This window comes from Squalius cephalus, assembly GCF_949319135.1.
Source record: "Squalius cephalus genome assembly, chromosome: 7".
NCBI classification, from domain to species: Eukaryota; Metazoa; Chordata; class Actinopteri; order Cypriniformes; family Leuciscidae; genus Squalius; species Squalius cephalus.
In genome coordinates this window covers 40387068-40412555 of record NC_137128.1, presented here as the reverse complement: position 1 = coordinate 40412555, position 25488 = coordinate 40387068, and the positions used below count along the sequence as shown (strand labels likewise).

At 36.8% G+C, this 25488-nt stretch overlaps 2 protein-coding genes and 1 pseudogene across 3 annotated transcripts; all 3 read left to right on the top strand.

Annotated features, from left to right (window-relative positions):
* Positions 1–2003: 2003 nt before the first annotated feature.
* LOC307161704 (tripartite motif-containing protein 16-like) lies at positions 2004–9342 on the top strand (the record flags this gene model as incomplete). Its single annotated transcript, XM_079876586.1, has 6 exons — positions 2004–2594; positions 2747–2842; positions 2979–3212; positions 5987–6146; positions 7539–7598; positions 8261–9342. 6 exons carry the CDS (start codon positions 2004–2006, stop codon positions 8785–8787), a joined length of 1668 nt encoding a protein of 555 aa, XP_079732712.1. The 3' UTR covers positions 8788–9342.
* A 2424-nt stretch (positions 9343–11766) lies between these two features.
* LOC307161702 (delta-like protein C) lies at positions 11767–15086 on the top strand. The gene is made up of 5 exons (XM_079876583.1): positions 11767–12008; positions 12256–12498; positions 13556–13616; positions 13688–13945; positions 14067–15086. Exons 1-5 carry the CDS (start codon positions 11958–11960, stop codon positions 14270–14272), a joined length of 819 nt encoding a protein of 272 aa, XP_079732709.1. The 5' UTR covers positions 11767–11957; the 3' UTR covers positions 14273–15086.
* Positions 15087–17737: 2651 nt separating this feature from the next.
* Positions 17738–23156, top strand: LOC307161844 (tripartite motif-containing protein 29-like; annotated as a pseudogene). The gene is made up of 6 exons (XR_013824071.1): positions 17738–18328; positions 18516–18563; positions 18704–18937; positions 21437–21596; positions 22120–22179; positions 22960–23156. The product of XR_013824071.1 is annotated as a tripartite motif-containing protein 29-like (transcript).
* Positions 23157–25488: the final 2332 nt, after the last annotated feature.

Below are 25488 nucleotides of genomic sequence, written 5' to 3'. Positions count from 1 at the left end.
TCCACACAAACAAACGTAGCCTACATGTGTAAAAAAAAATGGGATTTTAACTGTCGGTCTCGGACATAAATATCTTTATGCCTGTCGGGCTCGGGTCGGGTTCGGTTACTGCTCTGTCGGACGCGGGCCGGGCTCGGACAGAAAAATTCGGCCCGATCCGCACTCTAGCACACACACATGCAGGAATACAAACAAACGCAAGCATGCACACACACTGACATCCACACGCACAGACACACACCCATACACACACATACAAATCCACATGCACAGACACACACACACAAACACACACGCGACGCACACACATGTACGCACACATACATACACGCACAGACACACACACACACACAGACACACACATAAACACACACACACACACACACACACACACACACAGACAGACATGCACATACTACTACTTTTTTTAGGTATATACATAAACACGCAATACAGCCAAATTACTCCACGTCATTTATTTTTGTGGAAAGCCAGTGCAGGCCTGAGCAGCGGTCATTTTTTGTACCGCGATGCGGTACATCTAGTTAGCCTACATCTTCAACAGTGTAATTAGATTACTCTAACTACACTTTCTAAAAAGTATTGCATTAGGCTATTTATTGGGCTACTAATTACTTTTTAAATCCAATATCATCCTCGACCAGTGGAAAAATATAGACATGAAACTGCTGTTTTAATTCATTCAAATAAACAATATAGTCTACAATTGCATAAATGATTCTTGAACTGACCAAAGTGTGTAAAGGGAGAAGGTCACATTAAAAACATATATTTTAACATTAAGTTTTGATGTTAAATCCATTATTCTTTTATATAGAATTGTTCAGTATTTTTAACAGAAGTAGGCTTACTAATTCAATTACAGAAAAAATGAGAGTAATCTCTTACTTTACTTTTGCAAGGAAAAAAGTAATTAAATTACAGTATCACTTAGTAATTAATTACACCCAACACTGTCTGGGGGTATACCGTTTACGGTATGAAATTTAATGTAGGCTATTATTTAAAGAAAATCCTGACCTTGGCCGTTGGTCGGTGCATGGCCACTTTCCTATGACTCTAGCGCCGCAATTCACTCCGTTTCTCCCAGAAAAATCACAGTTGTGAAAATCAATATCAAAACAAAAACGCGACACGAAATCCCACAAAAGTATCCGTGTATTTCACTGAGTTAAATATTTCCGGACCGGGACTCCATCATTTGTATGGTGACAGTCAGAATGACAGACAAATGTGAACGCGAGAAGAGAACAACGCTTATTCACCTCAGAGAAGATGGTAGGCCTACATGGAGTGTATTTCCTAACAAGCCTACTGCATTATGAGCACTTCCAGTTTGGGTAAGTTTCACTCAAAAAGATTAGTGACCTGAACATGGTGTCACTTTATTTTGGAAGTACATAATCATGTGTTCCTTATGTGCCATATGAATCTGGGGATCACTGGAGTGACTCCCTCTGCATGGACAGAGAGGATCTTTACTGAACTGAACCGCTCCATTTAGAGAAGGTTATACAGATGATCAGAGATTAGGAAAAGGGTGAAGTGAGCCAAACTGAAAGATTAAAGATTAGCCAGAGCTGTGGAGGAGAGACTTAATGTGGCTTAAAGTCCTAAAACTATACAACCAGGAACAACCAATTTCTCTTATCATAAACACCATCTATTGCAAAGATAACAACACCATGATACAAGTGGAAAGACAATATTCTTACTTTAAATGTTCTCCCCATAGAGAACAGTTTTATAAAAAATTCATTCCTGGCTTCAGCGAGAGACTGACACTAGTGGATGATGTTCTTTATTATCTGAACTAAACTACAAGTGAGTCACACCAGATACACATACCTGTTTTGCATGTTCTTGCAATTTGGAAACTATTTCAGCTTTTCATTTCAGGGAAAACGAAACCTAGGCTAAGTGTAGAAAAGCTGCTGTATGTACCTGTCTATCAGTGTCTATCAGTTCTACCGTACAGTGAAATGGCAGAAGCCCGTATTTCAGTGGCTCGGGATCAGTTCAGCTGTTCAATCTGTCTGGATCTACTGAAGGATCCAGTGACGATCCTCTGTGGACACAGTTACTGTATGAGCTGCATTACAGACTGCTGGAATAAAGAGGATCAGAAGAGAGTTTACAGCTGCCCTCAGTGCAGACAGACCTTCACTCCAAGACCTGTTTTAGGTAAAAATACTATGCTGGCTGAAGTGGTGGAGAAACTGAAGAAGAAAAAAGTCCAAACAGCTCGTCCTGCTCCCATTTATCCTGGACCTGGAGATGTGGAGTGTGACGTCTGTACTGGAAGGAAACGCAAAGCTGTAAAGTCCTGTATGATGTGTCTGGAATCATATTGTCAAAGTCACTTTGAGAGTCATGAAGAATCTCGTTCAAGTAAACGACACAAAGTGACTGATGCCACTGTACGACTGCAGGAGATGATCTGCTCTAAACATGACAGACTGATGGAGGTTTACTGTCGCACCGACCAGAAATGTATTTGTTTCAGGTGTGTGATGGATGAACACAAAAATCACGATACTGTTTCAGCTGAAGCAGAGAGAACAGAGAAACAGGTATGAACTGAAAACACATAAACTGAGTTGATTCTTGAAGTTATGCCAATTAGGCAATTAATGATGACATTTTCACACAATAATCAAAATTGTAATAAATAATTAATTCATTAATCCATTGAGGAGGATTAGAGTTATTTTTCGTTCCTCAGAAAAAGGTTGGAGAGATACAAGATAAATTCCAGCACAGAATCCAAGAGAGACAGAAGAAGCTTCGGGAGCTCAGAGAGGCTATAAAGACTCACAAGGTGAGACTCAGACTTAACAAGTACCCTACTTTCACCATGCAGTCAGAGCTCAGTGTTAGACGAGTTTCCAGTTCTACTGTAACCCACTGTGTTTAATAGGCTGATGTTGAGTCTGATTGCCTGTGTGTCCTAACAGCGCTCTGCACAAGCTGCAGAGGAGGTCAGTGAGAGGATCTTTACTGAACTGATCCGCTCCATTGAGAGAAGCCGATCTGAGGTGACACGGATGATCAGAGATCAGGAAAAGGATGCAGTGAGTCGAGCTGAAGGACTCTTGAAGCGACTGGAGCAGGAGATTGATGATCTGAGGAGGAGAGAAGCTGAGCTGAAGCAGCTTTTACACACTGATGATCACATACATTTCCTACAGGTAACAGAAATCTGATCAATAGAACAGTGCAGTGGTCATGCAGAAGTTTTTTCATTAGATACAGACTTATTTTCTCATTTTACTGTAACATAACTGATCTGAGTCACTAAAATAACAGTTAAAATGTTAGATCCTTTTGCTTTACCAGATCCCACCCAGATGTTTTTGTGGCACCTAAAATCAGTTCAAGTTGTCTAATACCCCAAAACAGTAAATCCTCAAATCTCTGTAACAATAATAAAAAAAAAACCAGTAGGCTAATACAAAAACAAGATTATTTACATTTACATTTAGTCATTTAGCAGACGCTTTTATCCAAAGCGACTTACAAATTAGGACTAAATTAAGTGAGTCATCATGAAGAGGCAAAAACAACAACAACAACGCAAGAAGTGCTCAAAATACGAAGTTCAGGCATTATTCAGAGTTGCATAAGCCTGATAAGTGATGTTTCAAAGGGAAAGGAATTTTTATTTTTATATATATATTTTTTTATGAGGTTAAGTGCTCACGGAATAGATAGGTTTTCAGCTGTTTTTTGAATGTTGTCAGGGATTCTGCATTCCGGATGAGGGTGGGGAGAGCGTTCCACCAGCACGGAACTGTGAATGAGAATGTTCTGGAAAGTGATTTTGTGGCTTTCTGTGATGGAACCACGAGACGTCGCTCGTTGACCGATCGTAGGCGTCTGGTAGGGATGTAGACTCGTAGGAGTGAGTGAAAGTAGGAGGGAGCTGAGACTGTGATAGATCTGTAAGCAAGCGTCAATGCCTTGAACTTGATGCGAGCAGCGAGAGGTAGCCAGTGCAGAGAGATTATAAACAAGCAAATAAAAAACATTTGAAGAATTGTTGAAGAATACAAATTGGAAAATACAATGGAAAATGACTGCTTAACAACATCATCATGTGACACTAAAAACCTTGAGTTATGGACATTCCCTTATCTCTTAATTTATAAAGACATAAAGACAACATAGTACGCAATATTCATAACACCACCTGACAGAATTCCTGGCAATTGCATTCTAACCAACTTCAAAACAACCGTTGGTTGGAATGTTGTCAGGAATTCTGTTAGGTGTGGTTACATTGTGTTCTTACTATAATAATTTCATTAACTCTACAGACAGGTTTTTTTTTAGATACAAATGAAATTTCGCAATGCTAGATTTCAGTTTCGATACCACACCTAAAACTACTAGCCTAACTAATAAAGTTCAGACATTATTAAAGAGAAAACACTAGTAACAAAATATGAACAACTGAACATATTATAAGTAATAACACAAATAAATGGAATAGAACAAAAATACAAATGAATAAAACAGTGCTTTAAGTTTTATATGTCTAAGTATTCAGTTACAGAAATTGGATAGTCTTCAGTGTATAAATGAAATATAGAGCAGTGAGTGTTTTTCTGTTTGTCTTTTATTGTTTGATTAACATTAATGAAACAGACAGAATATTAGGCTGCTGTCACTTTAAGAATTAATTAACTTAAAGGGGTCATATAATGCCATTTTTGTACAAGCTAATATGATTCTTTAGGGTCTAAATTAAAAGTTTGTAATATACTTTAATTAAAAATTCTCATTAGTATTGTAAGAAAACACTAATTTTACCTGGTCAAAAACAGCTCTGTTTTCAGCACGCCGTTTCAGTGCATGTGTCTTTAAATGATAATGAGCTTTGCCTCTGGCTTTGCTCACCCCGCCCCTCTGTTCTGTGCGGACACCGTTTCTAACACAATAACCACGCTTTGATCATTATAAACGTGGGATTATGAATTATATTGAGATCGTCGTACATAGAAAACATGATGTAATGTACCCTGAGTGTAAACCTTAGATGCATTCATTGTGAAGCGTGCAACAAGGTTTGCAAATTTCGCAAAGATTAATGTAAATACTAATATAAAGGTTAATAAAACATTACACTCACATCTTCTGGAGGTTCAGCAGGAACACGTTGGTACCGATCCGTTTTTTCTCGTTTGTAAAGCTGTCTGGTGTGAAATGATTCATGCAAACAGGAAAGTGCAGACGATCGTGGGGAATCCCCGTGAGGGAATCCCTGCGTCAATCCTTTGGGCATATTGCTTCAAAAACAAAACTCAGCCACTGCATCTTCAACCGCTCGGATTTAGGAACATCCAAATGACTGCTGTGTTCCTTATTACATGAACTGAACACCACAATCGCTTAGACGCCATTCTGCTCCAGCATATCAACAATGGCGGACTACTATGACGAAGGCTGTCACAGCTCGCTCAGGGCGGGTCTTGTGTTGAAACACGGCTGTCAATCACAATCGCGGGAGGGGCTTACGATCTTATGACGTCACAATATCGAACGGCTTGATTTCAGAGAGGGTCAAACATATATGGAGATTAAAACAAAACCACTGGATGGATTTTTATCATGATAGGATGGTTGTGTACAGGCACTGCCAACACACACTTCAGTACTATCAACTTGTAAAAGTGCATGTACCATTATATGACCCCTTTAAGACAAGAACGTAAACAGCATACAAACTCAATTCGGAGTTCAATCTGAGAGGTGGCTTTCTGTGCATGTGCTTCAGATGTGTGTGCACAGAAAACCATCTCAGACAGCGTGCAAGTAGCAAATTAAATGGTTTTGCTGGATGTACAGAATCCCTACAGATTCATTTGGAAAAATAAGTGTGGTATAAATCTTGGGGAGGATGCCGTTAAAACGTTTTTGTGTCTTTGTATCTTTAATGTTTCTGTTTATTTATTTTCTCTAGAGTTTCCAGACTCTCTCTGAACATCTGGAATCTTCAGGCGTACCCAGAGTTACCAGCAGTTCTGTCCACCTTTATAATGATGTGAGAAAATCTGTCTCTCAACTGAAAGACAAACTGGAGAAGTTCTGTAAAGAGGAGATGGAGAAAATATGTGGTCAAGGTAAAGCGGCAGAAACATTTACTTAACACTTTAGACTACTGTTCCATCATTAATGAATAACTACACAGGAACAAATGAGTAACACATTCTAGTAACTACTATTAAAGGAGAACTCCGGTCAATTTTAACATTGAGCTCATTTTTTTGTACATTTGGAGTGCTGTCAATACAGAGAACAACGACAAAAATCGGTGTTGCCTACACCGAGTTATTCTATTTTTAAAATTTGCACCCTGTTGACTTCAACGGGGCAAGTACTAAACCTGCTTTTAGCCTCTTAACATCCTTGATGTGTCATTACAAGTGCACAGAAAATGTGAGTGATTCCTTCCGAGTGAACACGAGTGAATTTGACTGCAGTAGATGTGAAAGAAATGTATAAAAATTATGTTATTTAAGCCAGCGCAAATACCTGTTTACATCCTGTTTTTCGGGTGAAGTCCAAAGTAGTCGATTGCCGAGTTCACGCGCATAGGTTTAGAAATGAATTAGTAAGTAATAGCTCTAGTTGAATGCGGTAGTTCACTATTAGCTAATCAATAAACTACTATTTTTTTTACCTATACCAGGGGACTACTACTGTATACAGGCTTCATAATTAATGTGAATAATGAATAATGTAGCCTATCATTAATTCTAAAGATCATAGTAACCTAATACTTGAGGAAGGACTCAAGTAGGCTATTACCAAATTCTTCAGAAGGAAATACTAATTATTTAGATCAGTATTCTAAAGTGAAACGCATGATAACTCTAGTAATGACTCAAAAACACTTTTGAAAACTGTCTCAGACCGACTACCAAAACCAATCAGTAGTAAGGGGCGTGTCCTTGGTTCCTCATTTAGTGATCGATACAATCCCCTAATCTTGTTATAGTTGTAATATATTCGTTACTATGACTGTCGTGCTCTTGCTATCGAGTTGATCATGATAACTTAGTGGGTGTTGAGCGTCGTCTTCCACGGGAAACGGAGCTGAACCATTGATGCGTTAAAACACACATTACTATTAGAACACTTTCGACATGGATTACCATAGTAACACATTGCTTTCACTTATCCTCGGTCGGCAGGTATACAGCAGATTCCGCCATAGTCATTGCCTGGGTTACGGTTGCGTGCTCAAGAGTGGGGTGGAGATATCAAATTATGGGTGAGATCATTTTGGGGTGGGGCGTGTTTGTTTTTGTGATTTCAAATATCAACATTGGCCAAAATTGTTTTCCCAAAACTACTGATCCCACCTTTAATAGTAGTTACTAGAATGTTAATATTGTGTTACTAATTTGTTCCATGTAGTTATTCATTAATGACAGAACAGTATTCTAAAACGTTATCTACTTTTTGTATAATTATTAGAATTGTTCTAATTAATTCTGTTATTTTCCCAGTAACATACATCAACATCATTCCCAATAATGAACCCAAGACTAGGGAGGAGTTCTTACAGTGTAAGTCACTAACACACACAGAATGTGATAACTGACATAACATCAATTTATGATTTTTCAGAATCAGGTTATGAAACCAAGATATGTATTCACAATAACTTTAGAATAGGTTCTATATATACTTTTATCAAAGTTAAGCATGACTGTTGGTTGTTGAAGGTTTTGTGTTAGGGATGTTGCCTTGTTTTTGCACAGCCAAAGCAAAATGCTATAACCAGACATATGAGACATACAAGCTATAGTGCTCAACTTTCAGTCTTTCAGTCTTCAGACTGTTTGTCATGGGGTCTTTTCTTAACAATATTCAAATTATCATTTAAGTATATTACAATATACTTCTTAACAATATTCAATATTTTGAACATTGAAAGTTTAAAACAAAATTCAGTTTTAGTAGACCACATTCTTTCGAGTGTGAAGACAACATACTTTTATGAAAAGGTTACATGACATGGTAATAATGTTGCATTTTATCAACAAATAAAGTAAATGAAAGAGAAAATAAATAAATAAATAAATACTATACTGAACTGAATCTATGTTTAATGTTATAGCACTTTAGCTCCACCACCCCTGGAAATAAACAAACTCATACAATGCATGTATGTACAAGCTGAGAAACAAATTGAAGTTAAATGACTATGTGTTTTCCTCTTCATCAGATTCCCGTCAGCGCACTCTAGATCTAAACACAGTGAATAAACATGTTCATCTGTCTGAGGACAAAACAGTGGCTACTTACACTCAAACAGAGCAGCCGTATCCCGATCATCCGGACAGATTTGATGTTTGGCCTCAGGTGTTGTGTAGAGAGAGTGTGTGTGGACGCTGTTACTGGGAGGTGGAGTGGAGTGGTGAGGTGACTATATCAGTGTCACATAAGATCATCAGAAGGAAGGGAAAGGGTGGAGATTGTTGCTTTGGATTAAATGATCTGTCCTGGACATTGTCCTGCTCTAAATCCCGTTACTCATTCTGTCACAATAAGATGAAGACTGAACTCCTTATATTCTCCAGCTCCTCTAGAATAGGAGTGTATGTGGATCACAGTGCTGGAATTCTGTCCTTCTACAGCATCTCTGACACAATGACCCTCATCCACACAGTCCAGACCACATTCACTCAGCCGCTCTATCCGGGGTTCAGGGTAGGTCAGAACGCAACAGTGAAACTGTGCCATCAAGGGTAATAGGGATTTTACAAATAATGTTTTCATATTTGTCAAGAGTGAAATTATTTATTTTCTTATCATTTATTTAATTAAATTATTGCAGGTTGAATATTACTAGAAATTATTACAGGCTTCTTAATTACATTTTAATTTACATTGTTTAGCAAACTAATATAAGAATGTATGTACTGTAGCAACAATGACTGGGAGTCAATACTGGGAGTAATAAATATCAGTGCATGGTGTGTTTGTGAATCCTCTTAATATTAAATGTCAATTTAAACTGCTGTCATATAGATTTTAGATATAGATGTCAAGTGCTTGTTTATGTATTTCCTGAGTTTTGTGGATTAATAACAACTGTTCTTTCTGATTCCTTGCATATTTAATATACTCTTGCATGACAATGTATAATATAATTTTTACATTTACCGTTTTTATTTGCTCATGTAGCCAATTATTTGTTCTGTTTTATTATATATTACAATCATTTTCATAATATAACATAACATGCTTTTTACACCATTGCCAGCTGTGTGAAATATTAATAAATTATTTGTTGGTTTAAATGTCCAATTTTAACAAATTGAAATATGTCTCGTCATTTTAAAACTTTTAAAAACAATCACAGTGTGTGGTTGCAGCAACCACGCAACCAGACATCATTTTAAACAAGATTTTTGTACCAACGAGTATCGCATGCAACAGAGACCATTTGCAATCAGACCAAGTTAAGCAGGGCTATGCAAATGAGCATGATGCAGCCAATGGGATTTTAACCCTATAGGTAAAGTCAAAGAAAACTCAAATATTTTGGAAAGTGATTAGCGGGTTGCTAATATTTGTCTCTATTGTACTCGTATTCACATTCTTACCTCAATTTTCCCCAGTAACATTTATTCACTACATCTTTTACATGTGCATCTTTCCCCATCAAATACCTTGTTAAAAACCCAAAAGATTCAAACAAACAAACAGTATCAAAGATGGCAAACAATGAGATGTGTAAATATATTCTGAAAATAAATAAAATGTCCACACACTGAATTTACAGCTTCACACAGTATATATATATATATATATATATATATATATATACACACACTCACCTAAAGGATTATTAAGAACACCTGTTCAATTTCTCATTAATGCAATTATCTAATCAACCAATCACATGGCAGTTGCTTCAATGCATTTAGGGGTGTGGTCCTGGTCAAGACAATCTCCTGAACTCCAAACTGAATGTTAGAATGGGAAAGAAAGGTGATTTAAGCAATTTTGAGCGTGGCATGGTTGTTGGTGCCAGATGGGCCGGTCTGAGTATTTCACAATCTGCTCAGTTACTGGGATTTTCACGCACAACCATTTCTAGGGTTTACAAAGAATGGTGTGAAAAGGGAAAAACATCCAGTATGCGGCAGTCCTGTGGGCGAAAATGCCTTGTTGATGCTAGAGGTCAGAGGAGAATGGGCCGACTGATTCAAGCTGATAGAAGAGCAACTTTGACTGAAATAACCACTCGTTACAACCGAGGTATGCAGCAAAGCGTTTGTGAAGCCACAACACGCACAACCTTGAGGCGGATGGGCTACAACAGCAGAAGACCCCACCGGGTACCACTCATCTCCACTACAAATAGGAAAAAGAGGCTACAATTTGCACGAGCTCACCAAAATTGGACAGTTGAAGACTGGAAAAATGTTGCCTGGTCTGATGAGTCTCGATTTCTGTTGAGACATTCAGATGGTAGAGTCAGAATTTGGCGTAAACAGAATGAGAACATGGATCCATCATGCCTTGTTACCACTGTGCAGGCTGGTGGTGGTGGTGGTGTAATGGTGTGGGGGATGTTTTCTTGGCACACTTTAGGCTCCTTAGTGCCAATTGGGCATCGTTTAAATGCCTCAGCCTACCTGAGCATTGTTTCTGACCATGTCCATCCCTTTATGACCACCATGTACCCATCCTCTGATGGCTACTTCCAGCAGGATAATGCACCATGTCACAAAGCTCGAATCATTTCAAATTGGTTTCTTGAACATGACAATGAGTTCACTGTACTAAAATGGCCCCCACAGTCACCAGATCTCAACCCAATAGAGCATCTTTGGGATGTGGTGGAACGGGAGCTTCGTGCCCTGGATGTGCATCCCACAAATCTCCATCAACTGCAAGATGCTATCCTATCAATATGGGCCAACATTTCTAAAGAATGCTTTCAGCACCTTGTTGAATCAATGCCACGTAGAATTAAGGCAGTTCTGAAGGCGAAAGGGGGTCAAACACAGTATTAGTATGGTGTTCCTAATAATCCTTTAGGTGAGTGTATATATAAAAGGTAATTTTATGATCCCTCTTATTTTTTTTAATGATAGGTAGAATTCTGCTAGGTGGGTACAATCTTATGAACACAACTATATATATATATATATATATAATTTTTTTTTTTTTTGTGTAAGTTGTGTTTGGAATAATTATTATTTAATTTCAATGCTTTTATCAGTTTTGAAAGCAGTGTGTTAGTGTTAGAAAAAATGTGCTGCAAATAGAGTCTTGCAAATGGTGAAGTATGACAAAAGTGTTCATGGATTTTGGAAAATGTGGTTATTAAATGCATTTTGTGTGAAAGCAATGAAAAATTATTCACAGTTTTGTCCGCAAAGACTTCTGTTTCGCTGAATGTGTGAAGAGTTTTGAAAATGTGGCTTCAGTATTGAATGGTGCTTGTTAGAAATCGAAAAAAACCCCAGAGTAATGGGTATTAGCAATTGTAAAAACTGTGATTAATGCCACAATAAACTCACATTATTAATTTTGCTCAGTTTCATAAAAAGATTCACTGATTCATTTAGGCCATCAATACTGTTCCCATATACTTTCACAGAAAAATCTAACATCATAACAAGGATGTTATACAGCGTATATTACCAGTCTGTAGTAAGACGATGTTTGGTGTTCAATGTTCAAATGATGGTTTGGTGTTCAATGTTCAGAGATGTTTGTCAACTTTATTTGCATAGCGCACTACTCCCACACTGAAGTCTCTATAAACCAGAGCTCTTTACCCTGGAGTTAGGAATCATTTTTCTTTACTTTGAGAGCTGAAATTTTACGTTGTTTTTCACTTTTTAATTTCTGTATTTTTTTTTTCAACTATTTGTCTTAACTGACAGACGTGCAAACGTGCAATGGCTCAGTTTTTATCAACATGCTTCTTAGTTTTGATATCAGCACAACTGGTGAGTATCCTTACATTAATGTAATCTCCTTACATTAATGCAATATATACTGTGTATATATATATATATATATATACATGCATATGTGTGTATTTATATAGGCCTATACAAAATGATTATATGCAGTACACACATATATTATGGAAACACAAACGTTTATTTTGGATGTAATTAATCGTTGCTATATATAAATCTTTCTATTCTATATGTGCAGTGTTCTCATATTCACATCATATTATCTTTATAGGTCAAATCATCTGGTGTGTTTGAGTTGAAGGTTCACTCTTTCACAACCAAAAGCAGCAGTGTGTGTAAACAGTCCAGAGAATGTAAGGGTTTTTTCCGTGTTTGCCTGAACCACACGCAGGGTGTCTTTTCATATAGGCTGGCATGTTCAGATGGCACTGGACTGACCGGAGCATTCAGCACAGACCAGAGCTCCATTTCCACTGGTGCACTAATAACTGTGCCCTTTAACTTCAAGTGGCCGGTGAGTAGCTCTAAGTGAATGAACATTGGAAAATATAACAGATTTAATATCATGCTACAGTAGGCCTACATATAGCATAGACTTTGCATAGGCAGATACACAACAAATGTCATTAACTGACAGATATCACTCAAATAGATCCTGGAATAATCACATCTTTCTCACTAACGCTTAAAAGAAATGTGACTGCGGTCAGAGTCTTTGTTCATCCAATCAGAAGACTATGAGCCGCTTTCTGCCAGTAAATCATTTCGCGGATTCAGCCCATGGGAATCAGGAAGTGGGGAAAGGCAGTTCTCAGATTGTCATGTGAGAACGCTATCGAACTTGCTACCGTTGCGTTGATTTTGGATTTGACAACTAAAATCAAAATTCCAGTATAAAGTAGATTAGATATAAAGCCTTGTGAAGCTCTGAAAAAGCTTTCCATTGATCATGCAGGGAAAAGATTCAAGCCTCTGTGCATCGACAACAGTTCCATCTGCTGATTCGTAACATTTACAGTAGCCGTAAAGCCGACAATTAAAGGCAGGCAATTTGTTCCAAAACATTTTTTATTAAGTCTCTTCACATCTCGATAGCAATCACTAAGTTAAGCTTTGGAGCCGCTCTGAAGAGAGGGTGTGATCTTATGCTTTCAAAGCTAGCTCACTATTGCTAGCCTCTCTGAAAACTGCCTACCCTACCTTTAATATGTAGGCTATGTGATTCTTCTTGCAGATGCCATTTCTTACAGAGTATATACATCAGAGTTTACATCAAAAACAAACAATAACTAAAATGTCCAACAATTAAGTAAAGGTTTTTGATATATGCATTGGAGCCTTGGTGCCATACGTAACACAACTAATGTAAAGTTAAGTTCGCTGTTCGTGTTTTTTATTCTTACATGTGACATTGAGATGATGCATTTTTGCTCACCTGTCACCCAACGCGACGACACCGACAGCCTAAACTAACACTCCGTTCTATTTCTTATTAACGGTCTTGCGCTACATTCGACAGTACAAATAAGCGCCCAGTGTAGCACGGTGTTACAAAATTACTGTCATTACAGGGAACTGTCTCAGTGATAATTGAAGCATGGAACACAGAGTCCTCCAATGATCAGTCAACAGGTATGCCCCTTTTTTCTATGTCACATTTTATTTACAGACCAGTTTTTAATAATGCATTTATTGTTTTTCAGAGAATCTAAATAGTATGATTAGCCACTTTGTCACAAAAAGAAATATTACTATTGGCGAGAAATGGTCCCAGGATGTGCATCTTGGAGAGCAAAATAAACTACGCTTTTCCTACCGCGTAGTGTGTGAGGAATTCTATCATGGCGACGAGTGCTCTGATTTCTGCCGCCCACGAGATGACCCGTTCGGTCACTTTAACTGTGACGCCGCTGGAAATAGAATTTGCTTGCCTGAATGGAAAGGCGAATATTGTGCAGAACGTAAGTTTTTTTTTTTTTTTTTTTGTCCATTAACATCAAAACATATACATATATATATATTTTATTATTATTATTATTATTTATTTATTATTAAATATATATATATTTTATATATTTTCAGCTATCTGCTCATCCGGCTGTAGTGAGATACACGGTTATTGTGAGGCCCCTGGTCAGTGCAAGTGCCACTATGGGTGGCAGGGCCCTCGCTGTCATGAGTGTTTACCCTATCCAGGGTGCATGCATGGCACCTGCCAACTACCCTGGCAGTGCAGATGTGACGAGGGATGGCATGGCCTGTTGTGTGACAAGGGTCAAAATGTCTGAATTCAGAAATTCTGTGTTTTCCTGGTTGTGTTATCATTTATAATAGGCTCTTATGGGGAGGAAAACATCTGAAATACAAAAATACAATACAATTTCTATTTTATTTTTCCAGGACATCAAAAATGATGATGTCCTGTTAACAATAAACAGTGTTCATGGCAAAATGTGACATTATTATTAAACTGTTTAAAATTATGAGCATCGTTTTAGGTTCTTGTTAGGGCCAGTGTGACATCAAGGAGACATTTCAACAACATTGACAGTCATTAAAAATTATATGTGCATTCCGACAGAATTTTTGCTGGCAACAAATGGATAGTGAATATTTCATTTAATATATTATAGTATATATTCACTTTAAAATACAAGATGCTTTGCCAGGGACCTTTTTTTGAAGGCTCTCAAGGGTTAGTTCATACAAAAATGAAAATTCTGTCATTGTTTACTCAACCAGTAAGACTTTCATTGATCTTTAAAAACACAAATGAAGATATCTTAATGAAATTGGAGACCTTTCTGTCCCTTCATTGACAGTATGCAACTACCACTTTGACGCTTCAAAAAGTTCATAAAGAGATCGTAAAACTAATCCATATGAATGGAGTGGTTTAGTCAAAATTTTCTGAAGACATTGAATTTGGGCTTTTATTCACATCAACAAACAAATCAACTCACACATGAATTATATGTGACGTAGGCTATAACTGCAATGCGATATACAGCAGGTTATTTCTTAGTCGCCAATGCTAGCAAAGCAAATTTTTTTAATCCCTAATCAATCACAATCATTTATTGCACAATATTAGAAAACATCATAAAATTAAAAATTAAAAAATTAAAAATAATAATTTTTAAATAAAAATCCAGCAGGTTTTCCTTGTATTGGCTTTGGACACAGTCACCTACATTTTGTGTTGTAATGAAACATTTAATGAGTCCAGTTTCCAGTTTGGGTTAAACTGTACTTGGGATTGTCACCAGAAAGATGGGAGAGAGACAGCTGATATCCACATTTACCACATAATCATTTTTATCAGCATGCTTAAACATAGTATATTATTCACAGAATCTCTGCAGATGAGAGTTTCACTGTTGGTCCTAATTAAATTGACCCCATACCCTGGATAGATCGGCTGAGTGAATGTGGTCTGGAATCATAAAGTTTCAAAATAATCCTTAGGAAACCAATAGGGCCTTCACCCTTTCAGGGCTTGGGCCCTAATAAATATGTTCTTGGACTTCAATTAGAGGCACTTTTGACTTGAAACCTTGAAAAATTTACTTTGTTGGATCTATGTTAAACATGACATTCTCAGCACTTGTTTCTTAAGCAGCAAATCAATATTAGAATGATTTCTGAAGTGTCATGTGACACTGAAATCTGGAGTAATGAGCTCTGCTATCACAAGAAAAAACAAAAACATTTTAAAATATTAAAATAGAAAACAGTTCGGAATTTTTTTCCCCCAATATTACTGTTTGCTTTTTTAATCAGATAAATGCAATCTTGGTGAACATAAACATAAAGAACCTTAACTTTGGACAGTATTATATCAAAACCAGCACAAGCACACTTTTCAATCAAAACATTTTAAAAAATCCAATTTGTTACATTATTTTGCTAACATGCATATTTGTAAATATAATTTTTTGTGATCATCAAATTGGTTGCTTATTCTATTCCGTAAAAGAATGTTACGTTTTTTCTCATTTACAATAGCATAGTTGTACCAAATTACACTTTTGTCCATACTATTTTGTTTAATCCAAATTGTAAGCTACTTGTAATGTATTAAAGCAACACATTCATGCTTGTGTTATTCAGCTTATATTTACAAAATGAACAAGAATTTAAGAAAAATCACACCAGGATATATATATATATATATATATATATATATATATATATATATATATATATATATATATATATATAAACTTGTTAGTCCACAGATACATTTATGCAGGTTTATTTCAGTTATTGCATTCAACAAATGACAACGAGTAAAAGACAGTTTTAAAGCATCGCAAGGTATAAAGGTGTATACAATGTATACGACTTTTGAAGTTTGCTGTGCTTTATCCTAAACACAAAGTGAATGCCTGCAATCATTCAGTCGTGCGACACTGAAACTATTTACCTATTTTTGTTAAAAATATATAATCCATTAAACTTACTGAGACAGGCCTACAAGGAAGAGTGTGAACTAAAATTCTCAGTTCCATGCGCATGTCCAGGAAACTCATGAATATTCATATGCTCCGCCCACTGAAACTCTCTTAACAATTGGCCCAGAGGAAGCCCCGGAAGTGACAGTGGAAACGTGGCTAATGATGTAATGACTGAAGTTCTGACAGAACTGGAAACATTTCACATTAAAAATTAAACTCACCTGATGTGTCTACACAGCCTCTTTCAGCACCCGAAGCTCCTTCTCTCTTTCCTGAATTCTCTGCTGGAACTTTGTTACCCAAGGATTTCTGTAACAGATAACAGAAAACTTCAACAATCATCCCACAATTTGAACAATCCTCAAAGGGATAATTCACCCAAAAAAAAAAAAAAAAAAAAAAAAAATTACGTCATCATTTACTTACCCTCATGTTTTGCATGTATGACATGTATGACTTTATATCACAAAATATTTGTAAAAATATCCTAGACGTTATTTTCCGTATAATAATAGTGAAAAGACCTAAATCCATGCTTATTTTTCTGGCCAAAATGACACACAATCTTCTGATATCATACAATAACTTTGTGTGATTTTAAGTCAGTGAGAAGGTCCTAGCTAATGCTCACAAATCTGTTTTTATAACAGTAAAAGCTCTTTTCATGTAGTCGCGATGTTATATTGTCATGTTTATAAAACTGATAAAAAAATAAAAAAAACATAGACCCCACTTCGTTGATAGTATAGCCTATGCGCTTATGTTGAACTTGTACATTCTTGTACAAACAGACACTGAATACTCGATACGAGCTTATCACTCCGAGTTCATCATCCAGCTCTGGTTTTATTGTGAGACATAGTAAAATACAGATGAGTCACACCTGACATGTTTTGCACACGTCGCTTAAACACCAGAAAACAGTTTCATTAGAGAGAAAACAAAACCTTTTCCTACGCATAGTGTAGATAAGCGGCTGTATATTTCTTTATATCCGAGTATTCATGCAGTGAAATGGCAGAAGCTAAAATGTCAGTGGTTTGAGATCAGTTCAGCTGTTCAGTCTGTCTGTGTATATTGAATGAGGTTAGCCAAAAAATAACATGTTTTGTCTTAGTTATATTGTTACCATAGCCTACAATAAATAGATGGATCCTTCAAAAAGACTTTGGTCACACCTACAAACACACCTCTTTTGCACACGTCTCGAGACAGTAAACACTTCTCAGTTGAGAGAAATTGAAACTTAAGTGTTGTTCAGCCGCTGCTGTATCTGTGTATTCGTGCAGTGAAATGGCAGAAACCCGTATTTCAGTGGCAGAAGATCAGTTCAGCTGTTCAATCTGTCTGGATCTACTGAGGGATCCAGTGACGATCCCCTGTGGACACAGTTACTGTAAGAGCTGCATTACAGACTACTGGAATAAAGAGGATCAGAAGAGAGTTTACAGCTGCCCTCAGTGCAGACAGACCTTCACTCCAAGACCTGTTTTAGGTAAAAATACTATGCTGGCTGAAGTGGTGGAGAAACTGAAGAAGAAAAAAGTCCAAACAGCTCGTCCTGCTCCCATTTATCCTGGACCTGGAGATGTGGAGTGTGACGTCTGTACTGGAAGAAAACGCAAAGCTGTAAAGTCCTGTATGATGTGTCTGGAATCATACTGTCAAAGTCACTTTGAGTGTCATGAAGAATCTCCTTTAAGGAAACGACACAAAGTGACTGATGCCTCTGTACGACTGCAGGAGATGATCTGCCCGCAACACGACAGACTGATGGAGGTTTACTGTCGCACTGACCAGCAATGTATTTGTTTACTGTGTATGATGGATGAACACAAAAATCACGATACTGTTTCAGCTGAAGCAGAGAGAACAGAGAAAGAGGTATGAACTGAAAGCACGTATAAATAAGCTATGCTGATTCTTGCAGTCATCAGAATCAGAATAAGTGTGATTATGCCAGTTATTATGCAGTTAATGGTGACATTATCATGCAATAATTTGAATGTTGATAAAAAATATAAAGATAGTTGTAATAACCATTCAAACAAAACTATTTTTCCTCCTCTAGAAACAGGTTGAAAATATACAAGGAAACTTCCAGCAGAGAGTCCAAGAGAGACAGAAAGAGCTTCAGGAGATCAGAGAAGCTGTGGAGATTCACAAGGTGAGACATTTAGTCACTGAGGAGTGAGGAGCACAATGCTGGGCCACTTTCCCATCCCACTGAACGGTCTGATTGTCTGTGTGTCCTAACAGCGCTCTGCACAGTCGACAGTGGAGTACAGTGAGAAGATCTTTACTAAACTGATCCGCTCCATTAAGAAAAGCCGATCTGAGATGACACAGATGATCAGAGATCAGGAAAAGGATGCAGTGAGTCGAGCTGAAGAACGACTGGAGCGACTGGAGTAGGAGATTGATGATCTGAGGAGGAGAGATGCTGAGCTGGAGCAACTTTCACACACTGACGATCACATATATTACCTGCAGGTAACTGAGATCTTAATAACAGGACTGTTGTCATAAGCAACATCTCTCCTAATTTTACTGTAATAATAACTATTATCAAAGCCACTAAAATAATAATTCATACCTGTTACATCCATTTGCTTTACCAGATCCTGTCAGAAGATACTGTATCTGTTTTGTCTGGTTTTGTCTGTTTGTCTACATTTTTTGCTATACTGGTTGAAAGTGTCTGTACTATGAAAGCTTGTTTTCACCACAGAATAGAAAATAAAAAAGGTAATTGCAACTTTTTATTTCACAATTAGGACGTTTTTACAGAAGTTTACATCTCCTAATTCTGAATTTCTTTCTTAGAATTGCGTGATATAAAGTCGCAATTGCAAGAAAAAAAAAGTCAGAATTGTGAGATAAAAAGTCACAATTATCTTTTAAATTGTTTTAATCTTTGCCGGAGACAAGCTTGCATACTTTACAGCCTGATAGCAATTCATAATTGAAGTGGTCTAAATATATATCTTCTGTGAAATTTTCAGGACTAAAAAATGTTAGTCCAATCATTGCATTCGGACCAAATGAAGGATACCTGCCTGTCAATCTATGTATTTGCATACCTCTGTGCAGTAGTGGTTCTGGCTTATTTGGTAGGCTACTCTAGGTGAAATAAGACATGTCAAAAAATAGTGGGTCACCACTTTTAAATAAGAAACAATATCAAGTCTAAACTCGTCAAAACTCCGCAAAACACAACAAGCGTATAGTACACACTCATAACATAGCCTAAGTTTTTTGAAAGTAGCCTAGTTCTGCTTACCGCAGGCTCTACCACACTCACTCATCTCTCTCCTTATCCTCCTCACTATCATCATCAGCCACTGGAGCTGATGAAAGTCCTGCTGCTGCAGAAAACATATCTGTTATTTTGACACCTTTTACAACGTCTGCTTTAAAGGCCTGTTTCTTTTTTTACGCTATTTCGCTGCACATTCCTTGCGTTTCTTCTCCATCTCTCTGACTATTCTGACAGATACACATAGAGCTGGTAAGTCCCGCCCATCCGTAAAACCCCAAGTGGACCTCTAGGTTGAAAAATCGTCAATGCAAGTGAATGCGAGAAAATAAATATTTTCTGATCCCGTTTGAATTGTGCCATGAATGTGAACGTTTTTATATAATTTTTCATGTTACGAGTTTGACAGTATATTGTATGACTCTTTGGCTAGCAGTTGTGGAAAAGACATAACGAAAAAGACTACATGTCGCCTATGTGATGTCACCCCATAACACATTTCCCTCCTCTTGTCAAATCACGGTGCAAATGCTGCGATAATCTATGGAGACATATCGAGATGCCTAAATGTCACCATTCAAACCAAATGGGCTGTTCTTTCTTCAGATTCCCGTCTGATGTAAAAACTAGGAAGCGAAGAGTTGTAGTCCACAAAGTGCTCTCACACAAAGTCTAACCGTATCAAACTTCTACCCGCTAAATTGTAGCATTCTTCACACGAAAAATTATATTAAAAATTCACAGACAACATATGTTCACATTCATGGCAAAATTCAAACGGGACCAGAAAATAATTATTTTCTTACATTCACTTGCATGCATTGACGATTTTTCAACCTAGAGGTCCAGTGGGGTTAGCGGAAGGGGCGGGACTTACCAGCTCTATTGAACTGCACGCTCGCTCAGAGCCCAAAGGGGGAGGTGTTAAAGATATGATTGGGCCAGCCCAGTGTCAATCAAGAAAATAACCAATGGGCCGCTGATCTACGTGTTTCATGGGCTGGTCTGTCAGAAAGAAAATAAAAAACCTACGCTGACTTTTTTTGACCAATGCATTACACCGGCACAAACGCCAGTTAAGCAGAACAAAACAAAACGAATGGGCCGCCGATGTATGGGCCGTTCAGACAAAAAACACGTCGGCCCCCCTGCTGACGTATGACTTGTGCTCTTGTGCTAATTCTTTCTTCTTGGGGTGGGCGGATCGATCCTGAAGTATCGATACTTTCGATACTGACGTGGTATCGAAACGGATCGATCCTCTCATAAAAATATCGATCCTAATGCGTGTGTTTTTTTACCAGTATTTTTTTTATTAATTTAGCACGCAATTCAGTGCGTAAAATAAGCTTCTAAGTGGTAAAATAAGCGAATGTTAGCGAATAATTGTATTACATCTGTATACAAGAAACCAATCAATCACAGAGAGCGTTCGATGCTGGTGCTTCGTTGAGCTCACGGGCGTTTAGGAAACAAAGCCTTGCTTGGATGACAGAGAAACAATCGGGAGTTATTTGGCATAAACAAACTAAAAATGTACATACGGTTCAAAATGTTGACGTCAGAAAAGATCTTTTTTATGAAATAATTTTTTTTATTATTCAACAAAGATCGATGCATTAAATTGATCAAAAGTGTCAGTCAAGGGTTTTACACTGTTGAAAAAAAAATCTATTTCAAAGTTTTTTCTTGTATAATAATCTTTAATATTTCTGTTTATTTATTCTCTCTAGAGCTTCCAGTCTCTCTCTGAACCTCTGCAATCCCCAGATGTATCCAGAGTTACTGTCAGTTCTGTCCTCTCTTATGGAGATGTGAGAAAACCTGTCTCTCAACTGAAAACACGACTAGAAAAGTTCTGCAAAGAAGAGATGAAAAAAATATCTGGTCAAGGTAAAGTGACAGTTTACATCAGAAAAGAGTTACAATATGTAACAAGCGAAAAGAAGCTTGAGAGCATGATAAAAATAAATATGAAAGTGATATATACTTTTTGAAAAATTATTACAATCAAGAATTAGAACTATTTGTTTATTTAATCATTTAGCAGACGATTTTATCCAATATGTAAGTGCTGTTACAAGTCCCAGTTAGTCTAGCACAGTAGGCTATGGCAAGTTTTTTTAAATAAATAAATAAATAGAAAGAAAAATAGATTAGAAATAGAATAGAATAATAAATGTTAGTATTAATGGGTCAAGTTTTGACGAAAAGATGACTTTATCAAAAAAGACTTGGCAGCTCGGGTTGCGATAGGCAGGTCGTTTTACCAGCAGGGAATAGGTCCATGAAAGTGATTTTGGGATGGCACCACAAGACACCATTCACTTGCAGAACGCAAGCTTCTGGATGACACAAGTCTGAAGTAGTGAGTTTTATAACTATTCTAATTATGTATATGTGTTTATTTTCTTAGTAACAAACATCAACATCATTTCCAGTATTGAACCCAAGACTATGGAGCAGTTCGTACATTGTAAGTCATTATGAAAACACACACACACACACACACACACACACACACACACACACACACACAGTGTGAAAGAGAGAGACTTATATGTTCCACGAGACTCTTAAGCATAATTGTGTTGAGCTGTTTCATAACACATTTTTTAAAATCAGGTTATGAGGCAGATCATTAGCAGGTAGTTTCTATATAGTGTTTCAGCAAAGTTAAACACACAGTATAATGAACGGGGTTTTCAGAAAATTTTCTGTTAAATATGCCACCTTATTTTAGCCCAGATAAAGAAAATCCTGACTATTGTCAGTTTTTTTTAAATTCGAGACTCAAAAGACACATATTCAGTGCTGCCTCTAATGGGGTGTAATACATCTTAATATTCAGAACAATGTTCAAAATTTTGCTTCTTGAAAGTTCAGAACAAAATTCAGTTAAGACCACATAAGGTTATATGACAAGGGTAATGAATGAATGAATGAATATATATAAATGGAGGAGGCAAAGTCCTCTCATTTTTTATATATCAAATGCAAATGTACTGTATGTCCCTGTTACACTTAATTTTCCTGGTTAAATAAACATTACATAAAAAAGAGAGACCAAATACAAATCTATTTGGTATTTTTAGACTATATGTAAAGTTCTATTTATTAAAACAAAGTATAAATTTCATCAAGTTGGTGTTTTTACGCATTTTTCCATTTATTCCAAAATATTAACTCAAGGCAGTAACAATTTAAGCAATATATTTTTGTTTGTGAACTAATGTACGGCTTTTCTTTTTAATAGACCTTTCTTCTGACAGCGAAGAATCAGACCTCAATGATCTTTTCAGACAATGAACAAAGAGCCGAATTCCCGAATCAACACTCTTGAAAGGACCCTAAATCAGATGATCTTCCATTTGGGATGCCATTCACTCTAGAAACCCCCAGCTAAGTACTTTATAGAAATGCAAGCTTGAAAGAGATGATAAAGGAAAAACATAGTCAATGATAGGCACTTTAGGCAGTGAACCCAAGACTAATGGTAAAAAAAGGACGAGACATCGTGACTCACACGAAGAAAACCACAAAGATAACGTTGATAAGGTTGTTTGATCCCCGAGATATAGATACAGAAAATACTTTCTTCTTCTTAAAGACCTTTGAATGACCCACAGACACGGGGTTGAAATCCACAGAAAGACCACAGAGACTGTTTTTACATATAAAAATGCATCAGACCATAAAAAAAAAAAAAAATGCTAGACGGACTTATAATAAAACAACTGCATAATTCTATATTATGTCTACAACCTATATGTGTGACTATTATGCTTAGATCACACATCATAATTCATGCAATTGTTATAGCTATTAAATGGTTTAATGGAAGCATGGAGTATTTGATATCAGTGTGAATGTTGTCTGACCTCTTTAATTATTCTGTCAGTCATATCTGTATAAAATGTATTGTATTCTTATTATAGAAATCATGTCTAAACTGTATCTACTCTCTAAACATGTCTACTCTCTGCTAAGAGCGGGAAAGCTAGGAGACCATCAGATAACATGTGGGTTATTCTTCAGTTGGGGTGGCAAATGAGAGGCAGAAATTGTAAAAATGCTTGTTTGTTTTCTTTTAATAAAATGTATTGCTATGCATTTAAAATTAGTTTAATATTCTATATCCATTAAAATTGAAGCTTAATAACATTTCTATTTTTTAAATAATTTGAATCAAACACTGGTGAAACAACCACTTATGTCTATGGTGTTACCAATATTTGAAGTAAAATTTTGGTTTGTTCTAAAATGAGCAGGGATATGCAACTTTAGGTAATAATTAACAAATACATAAATTACTTTAAGGACTCAGTTTCACTGATCATTTGAATTTAATTTTTCAAAAGAAATTGTTAATTTTTCATCTTGGCCCCTACTTTTGCCAAAGAAGAATTTTTTTATTTTTTAAATGAGTATATACATAAAAAAGGCAGGAAAAATGGTCTGTTACCTTTATAGTCTTTATTCTAAAATGTTAAAACCACTTTACAGTCTAAAAACATTAAATTATAAGATTGAATGGCTCTGAAGGAAAGAAATTTCAGAAGTTTTGAAGTAACACCACAGACGTAATGTTGCATAAAAGGTTTAACAATTAAAAGTTTATAGAGCAAAAACAGACAAATTAGCCTAAATGCCTAAAATGGATGCTGCCATCATGATGATTTAAAGATCAGGAGACATTTTGTAAATATGAATAAGTATTGCTGTATTACAAATTTATTAAATGTTTAATTTAGGTTCCAATACAATAGTAAATAAACTGAGAAAGTTGAGTAGATTGAATTTAGCATTTGAGGTATAGATGATGATTATATCAGCTGTTAAATAGAGTTTCCAGCAAGAGATTCCTGCTCTATTGTAAGTTAAATGAGTCAGATTACTGAGACTCTCACCCTTTGTTTTTAATGGCTCTTGGAGCCCCAGCCCCAGCCCCAGTCGTTGAATAGTTATGCTGATTGGATTAGGATTGGTAACACTCTAGAGTCTAGGCCGGGTTCCTAAACCTGTACGCTTCATGCTTTGTTAAGAGTGTCTCCACCTCTATGTAAATCCCTCCACCTAAATGTATATAAATTGCAATGTAAAGTTCCTTTAGTCAGACTTGGATGACTACAGCGACGCACAGCGAGTTCTCAATAAAGAGTAACGCCGGTTTCACACCGCAAGTGTGAGCGGCGCGCGAGCGGCGCATCCGCGCAACTACATCATCACTGCAGCAGCAGACTCCCGCGAGTATTCACACTGGAAGCGTAGTGCAGCGGCTGCAAACCGTGTTTGGCAGACAATATAACCATTTCAAACAATGGGTCAGTTCTTTCAACATTTTTGTTTTTATAATAATACACCTTACTTTCACCCAAAACGAATAATTAAAAAGTTTAAATGGGTAAATACATATTTGTTATAATTAATTTTCTTTTCTGGCATAATTGTTAAAACACTAGACTTTGGCATTGTTGTTAAAACTCTTGACATGCTTATTCTGTGCATTCTGAGCACGTTTTGTGTTAAATCACATTTATTTTGTCCATCAAAAGCATCAAAAGTGTTCTTTCACTTTAATTGAGCGTGAGCAGCACAGCAAAAAATAGACCGAACGCCGAAACCCCCGCTGCACTGCTGTTCACGCGACGCTCCTGCTTGACGCTCACGCGCTGCTCCTGTATGGCGAGCGGATAATGCCTTTTCTAAGTCTACCCTGAAGAAGGCGAAGGAGCAGTCTACCCTTCCGTCGCCGTCAGTCCGTGTCTATTTTTGAATGGGATTG